General features: G+C 37.9%; 1 protein-coding gene across 8 annotated transcripts in view; it reads right to left on the bottom strand.

Annotated features, from left to right (window-relative positions):
* Nucleotides 1–17,850, bottom strand: part of DLG2 (discs large MAGUK scaffold protein 2) — a 994,479-nt gene that overhangs the window by 187,081 nt on the left and 789,548 nt on the right. For all 8 annotated transcript variants that reach the window (XM_063394414.1, XM_063394410.1, XM_063394417.1 and 5 more), the window contains one exon: nucleotides 6,189–6,291. In XM_063394414.1, the coding sequence (XP_063250484.1) occupies nucleotides 6,189–6,291 (103 nt within the window). The remainder of the gene's footprint in view (nucleotides 1–6,188; nucleotides 6,292–17,850) is intronic.

Genomic DNA, 17,850 nt, shown 5'->3' with positions numbered 1-17,850 from the left:
CCAACACTTTTGTTGAAGCAAAACATGTTAAAACTACAAGAAGGGAGAACTAGTTTTGACAGCATCATCTGTCATGCCATCCCTGGAAACATTCAAGGCCAGATTGGATGGGGGTCTGTGCAAATGACGTAGCTGAAGATGCCCCTGATCATGGGTGGAGGTTTGGAATGAGCTGGCCTTTAAAGGTCCCTTCCAGTAGAAATTATTCTATGATCTCGCTAACCTCTCCTCAATGGGCACTTCACAGACAAGTAAGAGAGGCATATGCCTGCCATTTAATCAGCTAGAGAAAATGATTTACTGTTCTTCAACATAGTAAAAAACCCTCTATGCCTAAGTAAGAAAACAGTAGAGTTGGAGATGCCACTGTAAAAAGAGGAGGGAAAAAAGCAGCCTTTAATATTGCTATTTGAAAGAGTCTCTTGTATAGGAGAACTCTGGTGCACTGTCAACTATTATCAATATATTGGGATTTGAAATAAAAATTTCTCTAGTTTTGGAACAATGCTTCTTCTCTTGTGGTGTCAAGTAAAAAAGGCTCAAACACAAGGAGAAAAATATCTATCACTATCATAATGTTGAATTTTGTCATTTATATTCCTCATTCTTTCTCAATTTTCCTAACATAATGGACCAAGCTTCTCAAAAAAATTTACTCACTGAACTTCATCAGGACAGTCTATGAAAAATACCTATGAACTTTTTTTTCACTTTTATTCCTCTTTAGGTGATGTTTTCTGCCTGAGGTCAAGGAGAGGATTTTTCATCCTCCCTGGTGAGAAGGACAGTACTCAGGACAAGTATCACTGTGTGCTTGTCCTGGTTTTTCTCCTCTCTCTAAGCTGGTGGCCACTGCTGGAAACTGGATCCTCAGCAAATGGGCTTTGGTCAGATCCAGCTTGGCTGTTCCAAGATTATGTTCTGTTCTTTAATGCACATGCATGAAATGTAGCTCTAATATCTTGCATTCTTTGGCAATTGGATACTGAGGCTTCCAGATGAAAGCCAACTGCTGTAATGCAACTTTATCCAAGTAATTAAGCTACATTCCTTTTTAACAGCTGGGGAAAGGGAGCTTTAATAGGGCTAGTCACATTTCAAAGTATAGAAGTAACCTAGACAAAGATGAAAAAATACTATTATTTTCTTTTTCCTTTGTGTTTTTTTATCTACCTAATTCCCACAGCAGCTGGAAAGGTTAAATGTCTGAATCAGGAATCTATGTGACTGTTGTACTGGAAGAGGAGACAAGTGTTTGTGCTCTGAGGCAGGAACAAGGAATAAAAAAGAGGTAAGTGCTAAAAGATACCCATCACTTCAGGGACTTTCGGAAGTGACTCCTGGATTTTCATCCGATATTTTCAAAAAAGCGAATCTCAGCATCTGCTCAGGAAAATCTTTAAGACAAGGGGCATTGTTTCATAAAATCTGGGCTGCTTAAAAAAGTTAGGTCTATTCTAACGTACTACAGAGCCTCCCAGAATTAGCAGCAAAAGAATGAAGAAGTAAATTTAGTATCAGAGCTTCCAGCAGTTGCTTAGGTGCAGTTCTTCAAAAATGTTCTCAGCTGTTGCCTGCAAAGACAGACAGTGTCTCTCCCTCACACTTTCTGTGTCTAAAGCTCAGCTGCTCACCTCACAACAGGCGCCGAGCAGCAGCTCACTCAGGAAGAGACAAAGCAAATTCTTTCCCTGCAATAACTTACTAACCTCTTCAGTGTCAGCTGCTCTAATCAAACTGCAATCAATGACCATTTTCCCTGTATGCAAGCTGCTAGGGGAGCTGGTTAACTGGCTCGCTAGAAAGATTGAGAGCACGTGAAACTTCGAACTGGTTTAACACTTTTCTGGGGACTGTTGTGAGGCAATAGCTGCAGAGGTACTGCAATGCAGCACAGCTCAGCTCGCAGACCACTGACAGAGTATTTTGCAAAAATCTTAAGGCTACACTTCACCTTTTCACACTGCTGTGGGGGAAAGGAACATGAGCATTTGAGACTAAAACATGCAATAAAGCTTTTTAGCAGCTTTATTAGGAGACTAGTACTCTGTTTGTCCCCGCTCCCAAGCTGTGTCTTTCAAGACAAATTGTCACTATTTCAACCAAAGTTCCCTTTTCTTTAAAAATATTTTCTAACTTAACAGAAAATTTTTTTTTTTTTCTTAACTCCTTCCACACTGGGCTGTACTTGGAACTTTGGCCATTAAACAGCAAAATATGTTCTGAAGAAAAACCTGGAAGTGTAACATGTTTTTCCTGTGTGGAAACTTATCTATTCCCTTAATACTCCATTTTAATTTCTATTTAGGTGTTTAATAGGGACACACTGTTCCATCCTAAGAGTATTTTCCAGGCTCAGGTTTTTATTTTGCATTTACTTCATATCTGTGTATATTTTAAAAGAGATCTGAGAGTTGTTAAGCTGTTAAAGAAAGTTGTAATGCTTCTGATTATTAAAAACTGAAGCAAAAAGCTAAATAGAAGTGATTGGTTCATCTTCTAATTTTGTTCTAAGTAGCTTTTGGTCCTTAAATTAATTTAATATCAACCACATGCAGAAGATGTGAGTTTCACAAGAACATGAAAGGTTATCTTTCTGAAGCCTGCGGTGACTAGTTAGTGTAGACTGAATATATCAACAAACCTCCATATGAACTACATCCACAATGATTATAAAAAGATCATTATGCTTAACATTATTTGTCCTCCATTTATACTATACACGTGCACATAACATACAGGACACAAGTTATTTTCAGTTTCTTAAATAAAAGTAAGGAATCACTCAAAAAGCCCAGAGTTATGGCTGCTGTTCCTAAATAGGTACTTCTACTGCTGAGCTCTGATTTTTTTAACTTTGGTGATTTGTTTTCCTCTTGCTCTTAATAATCTATACATAATTTTCCTCACAGAAATTTACTTTTCTGTTTGGATTTTTGTAACACTTTGCCTCTTCTGTTTCTCAGAGAGAAGAGGGAAATAAAGGTGGTGAGTGAAAATGAAGAAAAATGTGACTGAAGAGCAGAAGAACTGAGGAATTGCTTCTCCATTTATACTATCCCTTTTATTTCCATTCAACAATTTGCATGAAATCACTGTTTCCCTCTTCTACTCTCCCTTTATTCACAGTATCTGTGCTTTTTTCACCAAGACCACTTTCATCTGAGGGATGAGCAGTGTGGGTCAGCTAAGCACCATCACCAACCACAGATCTGACAGCATTCAAAAAAATGTTGTGATGTTATTCTCTTTTGTCTGAGCTCATCTCTGCATTCGTGCATACAAACAGGATGAGAAAAAAGTGCATCACAATATTGATGGCCAAAGCAATTCAAATTGATGGCAAGGATTAGGAGGTTTTTTTTGGGTAGGAGTTCCCATTCTTATGAGATTTGTTGCCAAGTCTCTACACATAAATGTGAAGGAAGTTCACATGAGGCTTTGAATGGGATTATGTTTGAAACAAGGAAAGCAACATTTAAACTTCGAAAGCGGTTTCAATAGTTTTCACCTAATTTTTTTCCCCATAGCATAGCATATTATTTATTTTTTGAGAAAATACCAAGATAAACGTACTGGTCGCTTTCCTTTGCTGCATAAAAGTAAGCTTTTTCTACACACACTTTTAATTGCTAATCATCATCTTGCTTAGAGCATTGACTGGTACTTGTCATCACTCAATACCTGAAATATCAATAGCTAAAGGGTTCACTGAATGTTTTTTTTGGCAACGACATCTAATGGCTTAATAATCTGGAAGAGATTTAAAGAATGTACTCGTTAACATTTGTAGTGGCTATTCTTGGATCTCCCCAGAAAAACCTGAAGTTGTAGTAACAACTCAGAAATTCCAGCGTGAAAATGAAAGAAGCAAGCTACCAGCCAACTTAGCTGATGTACTTTACTAGATTTGGAAGTGTTTGAAGAAGAGAAGCCCCTGAGGGAAGCACAGATGTACATCTTAAGACTATTTTATGACTGTGTTCCAATATATGCAACAAGATAAGATATAGTAAATAAGAAATCAGACATAAATATCAAATAAAGGACAAAAAGATTTCTGCAATAACTTTAGAATAAAAGAAGTATTTAATCTCATACAGAGTGTGTTTGTCTTTCTGTGTAACCTATAAATCTTTAAATAAGTCTCTTTGAAGGTTACTTAACTCTCAAAAAGTTTTTCACCTTTCTTTAGGGATTTCTCAGGAAATAAATTTTTCATTTTACATCTGATTTATGCAGTTTGCATTAACCAGAATCTCAGATTAAAATTAAATATTTCAGTTGTAACATAACACACCCTGGACAACTACAGAGTAGCCTCACTACCTTTAAAGATTCAATCATTTACTATAAAAAGAAAAACTTTTGGGCCATGTTGTTCACAAGCTTCCCTCTCTGTAGTGTGTCTTGAGCTATTTGGCTGAAAGGGAAAACGGGCTTCACTTCACTGATGCAGTTGGGACTAGTCTGCCCCCAACAGGTGTTTTGGTGAATGGAGCAATAACATAGGAAAAATTGAATAAATATCCAGTATAATACCTGATGGATTTCATCAGCATAATTGGAACTGTATGTTCACCACAACTAAATCTGACATAGGACTGAGCTGTTAAAGCGTAGGGTACAAGTATGTCAACTCAGAGTCCAATTCTAATAGGAAAAAGCCGTCAAGCCGTGTATTTTTTTGTGTATTAACAATGGCACGGAACAACTGTGACATGCCAGTGATTGCTACAAGTACCCAGACACCATGGTGATAATTGCAGTGTAAAATCACCAGACAGCAAACAAGATTGCTGGAACTAATAGGAACATGGTTTCATTCAGAACCCAGTGCGGATCCCTATCTGTGATGGAATTGCTTTTCAATACTTCTTTGGAATAATGCTGATTATTACTCATGCATTTTTATATTAGTATGTTCCACTTATTTAATTCAAGATAGATACCTCCAATTTAATTTGCTCTCATCTGCCCATTTCTTACTATGGCCCAGTTTATTCTGTTCGGTGACTCAAATACAGATAAACTAATAAATGGATGCTTGATTCCAGATCTGAAGCACAATAGTACATTTGAATAAAATAGAAGTTGTTTTTCTTCCTTGAGTGCCACTATCAGGATCCAAAGAAATGAAAGGAAGTATCATATTGGATAAATTCTGGAAGTACCAATTCATCTTCCCTTAAAAAACTGACTGACTGATGATGTTATTAGAGCAGTTGTTTCACCTATGAGACCTACATATCTCCTAAGCTGGGCACAATCAGGCAGAACCAACTTGTGAATTGTGCTAGAACTGCTTCCTGAAAAATGGCAACAGTGCGCCAGCAAGTCTTCACAGACACTTGTACTTGCTGAATTAATCTGGCAAAGATCTTAAAGTAACAACTACTGATGAGGAAAACCACCTCGAGTTCCAATCAGAAGGTAATATTCCTCTCACAAATTCCTTGAGAACCTCAGATGGTCATTTGGGTCACTGCTCATGGACAACAAGGAGTTCTGCCCTTCAATTCTGGACTCCCAAATCAATCACTGCCTACTTCTGCCCACCGAAACTAGCTTAACCTCTAGGAAGCTAAATATTAGACAGCAAAATTTGAATGAGATGCATCCCACCTTAAATGTCGTACATTTTGCTGAATTTCCTGCAGATGCTTTTACTCAGAAAGCTGTAATTTTCTCTAATAAGTAGTTGTTATCCAGGCCTAATTGCCCTGAAGGTACAAGGATGCTGTCTTCCAAAAGTAGTAACAGGAAGATCTACACATTCTGCAGGAAGCATTTATCCTCCTCTAATTCTAATCCGACTGTTTGAAGCAATGTCAGATCTTCCTGGCATTTCTGTTCTGTCTTATCTTTTGTACTACCTATTTCCAGGAAGACACTAGAAAAGAACATAAAACGAGCACTAAATAGAATAAAATGATTAACTAAGTGTTGAGTTCTGGGTTATTATATGCCCACTTAAAGAGCGCTCTCACAGTTGCATAAAACGCTTCTAAAAGCCAAGCCTGTGACAAAAGTACAGCCATCTCCTCGGGACAGAATTGTCACTTCAACTTTAATTCCAGATGACTGCTGACGGCAGCTGGGGGACTCGCTATCTACGCCAGGCCCGTCCCGTTCCAGGCGTGTGTCCAGAGCAGCTCGCCCTTGCCCTGCGGGGTGTTCTCACTTACCCTCCGGCTGGTACTGCGCTATGATCGTTACCGTCTGCCCCGCGCCCTTGAGCGCAGCCGCCGCCTGCTCATGGGTGGCACCGCGGAGATCGATGCCGTTCACCTGCGGGAACCAAGACAACAGCAGTGAGAGGGGTTTGGTGTTGGACAGGGAGGCAGAAGCGGGGTCTGTCGTAAATACCCGACGGATGGAAAGGTCAGATGGATGCCCAGGTGCAGAAGAAAAGTACAAAACCGAAAAGGGTGAGAGGAAACTTCCAATGCCCGGCCAAGAGGATATCCACTAGTACCACTCACCCCACAGTTTGACTGTGCTCATCTCTGCAGATTCTTTGACCACTATTTTTGGGTGTTTCCTGCTCTACTGAGCTTGCATTTCTTGTTACACCTTCATCAAACAATATCACTTAATATATTCAGCTCAAAAGAGAAGTTGTCTGTGATGCTTGAAGTTCACTGAAGAATACTGCAAGCAAAGAAACTGCTCCTCCAAACTCTGCAGGCTCAGTCAGTAGCATCAGGAAACCCAAAGACACATACAGCATTTTTAACAGAAATTGCTGGCTGCAGAACTATTAGAGCAAAAACCCCCTCTACTGTTTTCTGTTCAAACAACCCCTCTGACTATTGCCTGGAAATATCCTATATCTTGCACATTTTAGCAGTGGAGTTGCTGTCAGACACAGCTTCCTCAACTCTGGCTGTTCAACATCCACACATCTTTCCATACGGTTTCTTTTTCTTGATCATTTTTGGCTGCACAAGTAATGGAAGAGGAAGAGAGTAGAACAAAGTAGGAAATCCAACCCTAAAACTCAGGAGCAGTTTCAGAACTCTTTGGATTTGAATTTGTGATAAATGTTTTGTCAGCAGTATCCCAAGGAAAAGACAGAATTCACATACAGATCTATTAACTGCTCCAGTAACTTGAATCTTGCTTTCCAATGGGAGTATTACTGTCTGGCTGCACTGAAGTATGTGAGATTTCTTTTATTTATGCATTTATGTTTGTATGTACGTATTTGTTTGTTTATGTATTTATCATTCTTTCACTTCTACAGACTTCCACTTTTTAATACTTTAGTGAAGAACAGGATATTTTTGACATGTAACAACCTCAGCAGGACAGAAATCCAATTCTGATTATTGAAGAAAAGAAAAAGGAAGGAAATAAAGGGCAGGAGAGGAAAGAGAACTATGCCATATGAAGCAAACATGCCAAAACACTAGACCCAAATTCTCAGCTATAGCAAATATTTATGTTTATGTTTACCAAGTATTATTGCAAGATGGCTAAGCACACATTGAAAAGAAGGGGTTTTTAAACTCTAAACAACTTTTTAAGCATTACAAAAATAAATTTAATTCCACAGAACTTTTTAAGTAACAGCTATTGAGTCTTTTATGAACACATTTATTTGGGTTAATAATGTTTAGAAACTGGCCCATCTTAACTTGCTGTCTTTCATCCAATTTTAGAGAATATGATGTTTTGAGGACAAAATTATTACATATCATAGAATCATAGAGTCACAGAATAGTTTGGGTTGGAAAGGAACTTTAAAATGCTTCTGCAATGAACAGGGACACCTTCAACTATCCCATATCACACTCAGACTCCTGTCCATCCAGACCTTGAATGTTTTCAGGGATGGAGCACCCACCACCTCTCTGGGTAACCTGTGCCAGTGTCTCACCACCATCATCATAAAAAATTTTTCCCTTGTTTGCATGACAAAATCTAGTCCTTACTAGTATGCAAACAACATTTAGACTATTCCTCTTAGAAAAACTAACTTGTGATAGCAATTATATAAAGCCCAGGAGATACCACAGCTTCTGATCCAGAAAACTGCATGATGCTGTAGAACTGTTGACTGTAAACAGAAATTATAAGCAGGGGGTAAATACAACATAATAAACTTCATAATTTAACACAGGAGTCCTCAGTTGCCCCATCTCCCTGGGATGTTATAATGGCTGGTAGAAGCTTTCAAAAAAATGAGCCAAAGGTTCAAAAGCTTTCATTAAAGTTGTGCACTGAAACCTCTGGGAAACACTCACTGAAATTCAGTCTAGGAAGATATGACCCTAGAGAGCAATAATTAAGTACGTTCTAAAAGAACAAAAGGAGACAAGCAGAATTCTCAGTGCCATAAAAATCGACCATATTTTAATCTACAACAGTGAAAATACCTAAAGAGGAGGATGATGTCAAGTAGGACTCTGCAACCCCTGTTGAGAATACCAGCATCCTGTAAGGAACGCAAATTAGGGTACTGCCATAGAAAAAGAGGTGCTGTTCCTTACTTTTTCTCAGTGATGGTGCTATGACACTTGATGCTGCATTGAGCACAGATGTACCAGCACCACCATTACTTACTCAATAACTGAGCACTACAGTCACAGTTTTGTGAAGTGTGAGGAGAATTCCTAAATTTAAGAACAGTGCTTATATCACGACATAAAGCAAACATCAGCTGTGATTCTGTGTCTGAAGGAGACAACTTTGAAGCCAAGTAACCTTTCCTTTAAGAGAGATCTTAATTTTCATCTGTGTGTTTTTCTCTTTCATAACTGGTGTCCTTGACAGAGTCCCACAAAAGCCTAGGATGAACCGAAGAAAAGCTTCAAGGAACACTCCTAAATTCCTGAGTTCCTGAGCTGGGGAGACGGATACAGATTATGTCACCTGGTCAGCATTAGAAGGTTCCAGGGAAAAAAAAAAAATTCAGGCTTAAGCTCAAAGACTGTGAAAGGACTATAGGAAAACAGGTAAGATATGAAGTGGGGAGCACAGTGGAGCTTGTGAATTGAGATATCTTAGCCTTGGTTGAGTATAGGCCATGGTATAGAGATACCACAGATATGAAAAAGAACTAGAAAGAGACCTGCATATGTAATTGTTAAAGTCTTTAAAACTATGTAATTTTGTAAAAACTGCCAAATAATGTGAGCAATATTCTGTAGTTTGTGGGACAAATCTTGTGACTGTTTAGGGCTGTGGCCTATTTTGAGCTGTAACAAGTGAATAACACTGTACTGTGAGAACAATATCTAACTTCAATTCCTTTTATCCTAACTTCAATTCCTTTTACCCTGACTTCAGCTTAGACTTCAATAAACCTTAAATTCAACTCAAACTCCGACCTATTTTTGCTCAAGCTTTGACTTACGGCTCCCTGCTTAGATTACTTCTGCACCCTCTCTTTGAAGTCCCATCTCTCAGTCATGCAGCAGAGGACAGAAGTCTTTCTTAAGCAATACAGGAATATACTGTGGTAGTCTGTAAAGTTGTGTTAATAGTACAGAAGATTTTACCATCATTAATGAAGTCCCAATAATGTCTATAGATAAAAGGAAAGAATATATGAAAGAATAAGGAAATCACATGCTTATTTTCCTTCTCTGAGAAACAATAGTTCTATGTCTATGTGAGCTAATAGGTACAATCTTAATAACACATAAACACTGTGAATGTAGGACAGGAATTTCACTGAAGTTGTTACACAAATATTTTTCACTTCTCCACAGAAAAACAAGAAGCCACTGAAATGGCAGCTGACTATTTTTTGCCCTTTGCAACCTTGTTCTAGAAGAAATGATTGCCTAAGGTATAAACACAACACATGAATTTCCGTGAAATTAATTCCACTTTTCTTTTAGGATATAGCTGGGGATAGACATCTGAGGAAGACTTAGAGGCCTGAGTGGCTGAAATCAAAAGAGCAAGGAAAAGAAATGTCAGAGACAAAATAACACATAAATTTATCTTCTGCAATTTTTATCTAGATCATAATCAAGCTAGGCAAACCAGATTAACCAATGCTGAACAGGTAAATGACCTGACTACATTAGATTGCCAAAACAGCAATCTCCTTCTTGAAGACACACTGCTGCAGAAGAAAAATCAAATAACTGTTGCCAAATAGGGAGGGAGAGTTCTGTTTGCGTATTATTTTATTCACCAACAGTGACAGAATCTCACTGTAGGATAATAGCTATTAAATTTAGAAATTACTTATAATCTACTCTGACTTTGTAAAGAACAAGAAGAGTAGATACTAACTTGATTTCTGGGTATCATTTCCCCCTATTTAAAAGCAAATACAATCAACTCCCAACTTCTAGTTGAAAATCAGCATATTCACGTAGCAACATTAAATCTTGATGAAAGGCATCATTAGTTTATATATTTTAATCAAATTGTTATCATCAGACCAAAATGAATAAGAATTTGGAGAGAATAAAATAAGTAATACTGTCTTGCCTCTTCCTTCAAAATGGTAATTTAATGTCTCATAATAATTGTGTGCAGTGACATTTTTCCCCGATATGAATTCATTGCAAATTGTTAAATCTGATTAAAATTAATGCTTTTAATTAATTTAACATAATTTATATAAAAAATAATCAGCAAAAGAAAATTTTAAAAAATCAGAAAAAAGCTGCAAATGTGTGAAGGAAAGTTATCAATAAATAAATAAATATCAAAGATGTTTTGTTTGTTTGTATTTTTCTGTAATAAATGGGCTTGCTTCCTTTAGAATGTATTATACAACAAGCAAAGTAGCTGTTCTGAGCTTCACTGCACAGCCCTGATGTCCTGGCCCAGAATAAGCTTGACTGCACAATTTCTGATGCCTAACTTCAAAATGAATTTGACATCATGGAAATAAGAAGAGCCTGCAGCTTATACTGAGGTCTGTCTCTTCTGCATGTTTCGAACTGGCAAAGCAGTTCGAGAGCTTACAAACAAAGAGGAGTGCTGCAATAGAAGATTAGAGTTGAAAACTACAGTCAAAACTAAATTGAGATGGAGAAAAAGATGCAACAATAGCTCACAGTAATTACTAGGCCTTTGCATATGTTGACTCAAGGCACGATCTACTTCATTTAATACTGAATCATAACTGCAACGGAAGTCAGATTTACTTTCGTCATAGATTGAACTCTTCTAAAATTGGAAGAGTTTCATTCCCTCTAAAATATTTGAGTGGCCCATATTAGAAGAAATTTGATTGTATTCTGAACAGACTTGTTGCAGCAAGGTTGGGTTCTAGAAGGTGAACGTGATTTGTATGTAGGCCATTCAAACAGAAGGCAGCAGAATAATATGGTTTATTTAGTAATTTCTTTCTTTAGGCCACTTTATTTTGTGTTTGTACTGTGGTTAAATGAATACTTGGAACACCTTTTTGGATAAAGAAAGGAAAAACATGTAATTTTCCTGGGGAGGAAACATAAAGGGTTTCTTTTCATTTCTTCTTTAAGTTTTCACTGACATAGTACATACTTTTATACACTAAATTAAAAAATGAAGGAAAGGCATTCTTTTACCACAGAGCAAACAATAGAGCAGAGTTTTCAAGTCCTGTCTAAATTCTTCTGTTTGTTGAAATCATAAAATATGAGCTTTTGGCACCTGAAAAAGCAAACAGAAGTCTGAATAATGATGACTGTTTACAGTCAGAATTCCCATTGTCTGCATTAAGAGAAGACACAAAGAACGTTATTTATCTGCCTTAATTCTGCCCATCAATTATCTGCTTAATTCTCAAGCACATTATCAAGAGATGACAGGAAAGCTGGGCCATGTTCTCCAGCACTCCTGTTTAGTCACTGGGAATGTAAAACACAGAACATTGGGGAAAAACCCATTAGGGATGACCCGCTGTGAACATGTCTGAGGAAAACCTTACTCACAAGCAGGTGGAATAACCATTCTTCACAACGGCCCCCACACCTCTTGACAACTAATACAGTCCACCAAAAAGCAGAATTCGAAGAAACCAGGACACATTCCCAAAGTACAGCTTTTCAGCAGCTTTTTGAAGGTGAGGGCCTCGGGTGCAGCCTGAGGCCAAGGCTCTGCTGGCTGCTGCTGGAAGGGCTGTGGAAGTCAAGCGGGCTCAGCACCACGGACACTCTGGGACGTGGCTGTGGGGGTGGCACCCAGCAGGGAAATGCTGGTATGGGACAGACTTTGCCTTGCTACTGAGGGATTTCAATTTTTGAATTCATCTCTAAGTCAGTGCTCAGGGTCACTTCTGTCTCTAAGCAGCCTCTAAAATTGTTGCGCCTTTTTGTTTTAGTTCTTGAGTACCTATTTCTTGTTGGCTTCTGCTGAAATTAAGTTCTTATCATCTTTTAGGTACAAGGAATTACTGAAGAAAAGGTTTACAAATTCTTTTTACAGGAAGAGACAAAGAGAGAGAGAAAGAAAGAGAAAGAGAGAGAGAGAAAGAGAGAGAGAGAAAGAGAGAAAGAAAGAGAGAAAGAAAGAAAGAGAAAAAGAGAGAGAGAAAGAAAGAGAGAGAGAAAGAAGAGAGAAAGAGAGAGAGAAAGAATGAGAGAACAAAAGAAAGAAAAGAAAGAAAGAAAAGAAAGAAAGAAAAGAAAGAAAGAAAAGAAAGAAAGAAAAGAAAGAAAGAAAAGAAAGAAAGAAAAGAAAGAAAGAAAAAAAGAGGAGTCTTCACTCTCCAGCTTAGCTTCTGCGGCATTTTCAGGCTAGATTTATTGCTTTTCTCTCACTTTTCTCAGTTCTGATCTGTTCTGAGCCTACACTTTCTACTGCCTAGTTAGAGCTGTACAGAGAAGCACAGCGGGTTTTTCATCCTGAGCTCTGCTGAAAACATAGGATCATGTCCCATCTGCTCTTCTCCATGCCCAGCACCCTCCTTCTCTGTTTTTATGGGCCAGCAATTTCAGTGACCTTTTCAATTTTCCTTGTCTGGCTACCTTAGAGTTACATTTTTGCCTCTGGTAAGCTGGTCTTTATGCTCTGAGGAGCAGGACATTCTAGAGGCAAGCTCTTCTCTCTCTGGAAAACAAGAACCATTGTGGGGGTATGAGCTGTATCATGCCTTTTTCTGCCAGGAACTTTAAGGAGGCAGCTAAGCCAAAGGAAAGAGATATCAAAGCATATTTGGAGCCGAAAAAAAATAATATTTTGTTCTTGAAGAGGTGTCTTCAAGTGCACACACTGCCTTTTACAGTAGGAACCAACAAGATTTATGACTCACCAGACCACATGAATCATTCCAAATGGCACCTGTTAAGCCTAGAACCACAGGCAAAGACTTATGTTTTAATCCAAACTGTACAGAAATTCCGAGACCAGATCTGCTTCCCATGTGATTGTAGCTTTTATGAATGATGCCAGATTTGCAAACTTTGAGATTGAAATAATTTCACTGAATGACATCTTAAGAGTCATTTCTCCTCAAGTACATCAGAATTCCTCAAAACTAGTTTAATGAATAGAACTAGTTTAAGAAGTAAATGACAGCTTATGAAGAGGACACGTGGACTTAGTGGAGCCTTAATGGACATGAAAATTATTTTATTCAGATCACTAAGCAGCTATCAGCTTGTTCAAGTACCAACCTGAACTGGAGGTGATTCAGCAACTACAAGGTGATCAACGGCATTTTGTCATATTACTAAATGGCAAAGTCAAGACAAAGGAACATGTACTTTTTGCATATTAAGCCAACTGCTATTACCTGTGAAAAATACCTACAGGAGTACTATACTAGCTAATAACACAGGTCAGTGTCTAGCAGCTGATTGAAAAATAAATATAAATAAAATTTTTCATCCACTTTATAGATGAAACATCCATCAAATACAATTCTCTGTATTGAGTATTTTTTATTGTTAAAACTGAGAGCTCATAATTAGCCCTTAAATTCAAAGGTAGTTGCTACTTTTTTTTTTCTCCTTCTGTGTGGTTGCTCAAAACTCCTTATATTCCTGCCATCACCTAATTTTATGGATCTCACTACAGTGTCATCTTTTCAAGCATTCACACATTCCTTCTCCTCTGCAGTACCTGCTCACTTTCTACTCTGAATTGGTGAAATATCAAACTGTCCCTCCTCCCTCCTACAGCTTTTACTTTACACACGACTGTTACTTGCATTCACCTTCCGGCCTTTCTGAAATATCCCTTTTTCTCTCTAATTCTGCTTTCAGCATTTGTATTTTCTTGTCTCCTGCTCTCATCTTGGGTCAGTTAGACATGCCCCTTTTAGTAGCATTTATTCCATATACCTTGGTGACTATTACATCTAAAAGATATTTTTCCTTTTGCAGCAACTGTTTCCGAAATTAACTCTCACATTTGCAAGCATAAGTGAATGGATATAACTAAGCCAGCGTTGTTCACTTTTACTCATAATGCTGCAGGGGTTTTGCTTCACATTTGAATTTCAAAGGATACTACAGGCAGAAATAATGACAAATTCTCTTGCTTCTGAAATGAGGTAAAGGTTTCCATTTTAACAAATTCCTTATACCCCAAAGATGATAAGAACTTAATTTCAGCTGAAGCCAACAAGAAATAGGTACTCAGGAGCTGAAATAAAAAGGCAGAACAATTTTAGAGGCTGCTTAGAGACAGAAGTGGCACTGAGCACTGAGTTAGAGATTAATTCAAGAACTGAAATCCTTGCCTTGAGCTCTGCTTGATAGGTGTTTTCCTATTTCCACACCCAGAGTATGGCACTGTGGCCTGTGAGAGGTGAGCTGGCCACTGGCTTGTGCCATGGCAAATCCATACTGAACTCAATGCGGTGACCATGAGGCAACGTGCCACTGGCTGAATGATGGAATGATGTCAGTAAATGTTCGGTGCTCACGTTTCATACTAACCTGCCTGAATCACAACATTCATAATTTAAGTGTTGTTCTACAGATGAAGATTACGACACAGACACTTTGAATAGACACTGAGAATACTCTCAAATAAACCATGTTTTCTATAACCAGTGGAAAGGAAATAGCTCTTGTATTCTCTAAGTGATTTTCCTTTTGTTACTGTTCTGGTGGCTCGCATGTTCAGTTTCAGGGCATATCTATCTTGCTTTTTTCACAAAGATCTAAGAAAACTCCTCCAACAAATGATTGCAGATATCCCTTTAATACCCTATTTAATGGATGGCCAATTTCTATTACTTTGCAACTTGTGTCATATGATAATTGTTTTAATCACTCAGAAACCCAAAACCGACTGGGTAGTAGAGCAGAATGATTCCTGGAGACTAGTCTGAGCACAAGGCAAAAGTCCAGCCTGGGGCAAAGCTCTGTATGAATAAAGCTCAGGGGTTTTAGCCATTTTGTCCAGCAGTAGCAGCTTGGCTTTCACTTCTTCACTGTTAGCCTGGCAGGGCAGCAACACTGAGGGGTGCAAACATCATTACAAATCTTCGGTGTATCACATGTGACATAATTCTGCTTGACAGTGTTACACCAAAATTTGCCAAGTCAGAATGTTCGAACTGAGTGTGCACTCCATCCTGAACTATAAGGAGCTGAAGAGCAAGCAGTCTGGCATGAGACTCTTTCTACTCATTGAGGCAATAGTAAAATGTATATTTTAGAGAGACCTGATGATTTCAGCACAACAGAAATATGCAGTCTCCAGTTTAGGCTAATTTACTAGCTGTGTATGACAGAACTGACATGTCTGAATCGCTAACACTCTTAGGGAAAAAAAGATATACCTTATTCAAAAGCACTGTTGGTATAATTTATTAGCTTCTGATCATGTGCTTGAAATATGAGAGTTAAGTTAGGAAACAGTTACTGCATCAAGACAATTCCACTGTGTGTTACAGATTGCAGAAAGATGTGGGTGAGGAGTTGTGGTGAGGGGAGAGAAATCCAGATGGAAGACAAACTCCTAGATTATATGAGATGCAGCATTATATGCAGAATTCCAGAATATGCTGGTGGTGTCTTTTTTTTTCACTAGAGTCTCCATTAAGCTTGTATTTTTGAAACTAATCTATTTGAAGTTCCAAAACGGCAGGTCTATGAGCTTCTCTGGCAATAAAACCTGATTACAAAATAAGTGCCTCATATTTTGAGGCTGAATATATCTAAGTTCCACTTCCAGCCATTAGATTAGATATATTTACCATCAACACTGAGTAACAGTTTGCTACTGGCTCTCTTCCTCAAGATTGACTATTTCTAGATGGTAGTGTTAACATGGACACAGTTCATACTACATTAAAATGAATTTTTACTGTCAGGGAGGATGCTAGGGTTTTTCTGACATGAGTTCTAAACTCCACAACTTCACAGGAATACACACTTTGTTCTTTTCAAAGAGCCATTTCTTTAAACACATAAAAGAGCATAAATCAGTGTTTGCACCCAGCTTCTGTTCACCAGGTTCCCAGTTGTCTTCTGCACTTTAAAATCTCCCCTCTTCTACAGAGAAGATGCACGGGTGTCTCAGTTTTGTGAAATGTTTTTGGCTCATCATGATGACAGTGAGTACTGAACATATGTCTGCATGCATTGTGAGGGGTGAAACTGAGTTTATATGGAAAAGCAGAGCACTGTGCACCCAGATGATCCCACACAGACACAAAGCCTCACCCTCAAATCCCAGCACTGTCAGCTGAACTTGTATGAAACAGCTCTTTTGCCCTGGATCTTTCCATTAGATCTTGCCATGACATCTTTGCTTTTCTCTGCTTTTCTCTGTTTTTTTGGGAGGTTTATGACCTGCTATTCTATGAAGATGTTGATAGGTAGATTACAGGGGCTACAAGTTGGCAGTAAAGTTACATTTATGACTTTATGACTAATGTTCTTTCAGGAGAAAAATTACATTTCACAATTTATTCTTGAAAAATTAATCAGGATTATTACTCCTTGTTTTGTTGTTTTCTAAGCATGTGCAAATGGATTGATTGTTTCTCCCAGTTTCCCTGAAAACTGGGCAACCTGTTCTATACTCCCAAATAATCCTTCAATTCTTGGATAAATTACAAATGGTCTGCATTGAAGAGTTCCTTACGTATATGAGAATTAATGTCATCTGTTCACAACATCTAACTTGTCTAAGTTCTCATCTGATTTTGCCTAAGTCCCCTATAAAGACTTTTCTGGTTTTTTATAACTGCCCTAATTGGATAATTGTGGATCCATCTCTTTTTAAAGACAAAAGAACAACAAGAACAAAAAAATCACTAAAGGAGTGAACTCTCACAGTCTCACTTTTAAACAATCCTTTTTCCAACTCTTTGGGAAATTAATTTATTGCTTGGTTTTCTATTTTCAGCAAACATTTTCTTGATGCCTTTTCTAATTCTTGAAAGTACGGCCCACATCACACCTTGCCCTTCTGAATTCTTCCCCCCAGATTTTACCTAACATTTATAGATTTTTAAGACTTGGGCTGTTATTACCACAGTGACTAACTCAGCTTTCACTTTTTCAATGTTGATTACTTGAGTTCCACAACTGTGGCTGCACAGCAAGCTCGTTGTGAGGTTCATGTTACTTCCTCATTCCCTTTCAGCACAAAATCATAAAAATTGCCACTGCACTATATGTTTACTCAAGGGAAAGTTGTGTTTCATTGTTTCATTCTCTCATTTTTCAGCTATTCTTACTGTGAGAATAAAATCTAGAATTATCTGACTTATACTTGTCTTTCCATATTTTCCACCAAAACCAGATTCATGAATGTTTGGTCAGTTTGGATGGGATTTATTTCAGTAAAGGGAAATTATGCCAGATTTTCTATAATATGTGAAAAGAAATGTAATTTTTTTACAGCAAAATGTTCATCTGACCCATGTAAAATATCTATTTTAGGGTAAGGTAAGTTGTATTCAGAAGTACTACATCTTTCTGT

The sequence above is a fragment of the Prinia subflava genome, chromosome 3, assembly GCF_021018805.1.
Source record: "Prinia subflava isolate CZ2003 ecotype Zambia chromosome 3, Cam_Psub_1.2, whole genome shotgun sequence".
Lineage (NCBI taxonomy): Eukaryota > Metazoa > Chordata > Aves > Passeriformes > Cisticolidae > Prinia > Prinia subflava.
The sequence above is the reverse complement of the archived record's forward strand: the minus strand, read 5'-3'. Positions and strand labels throughout refer to the sequence as shown.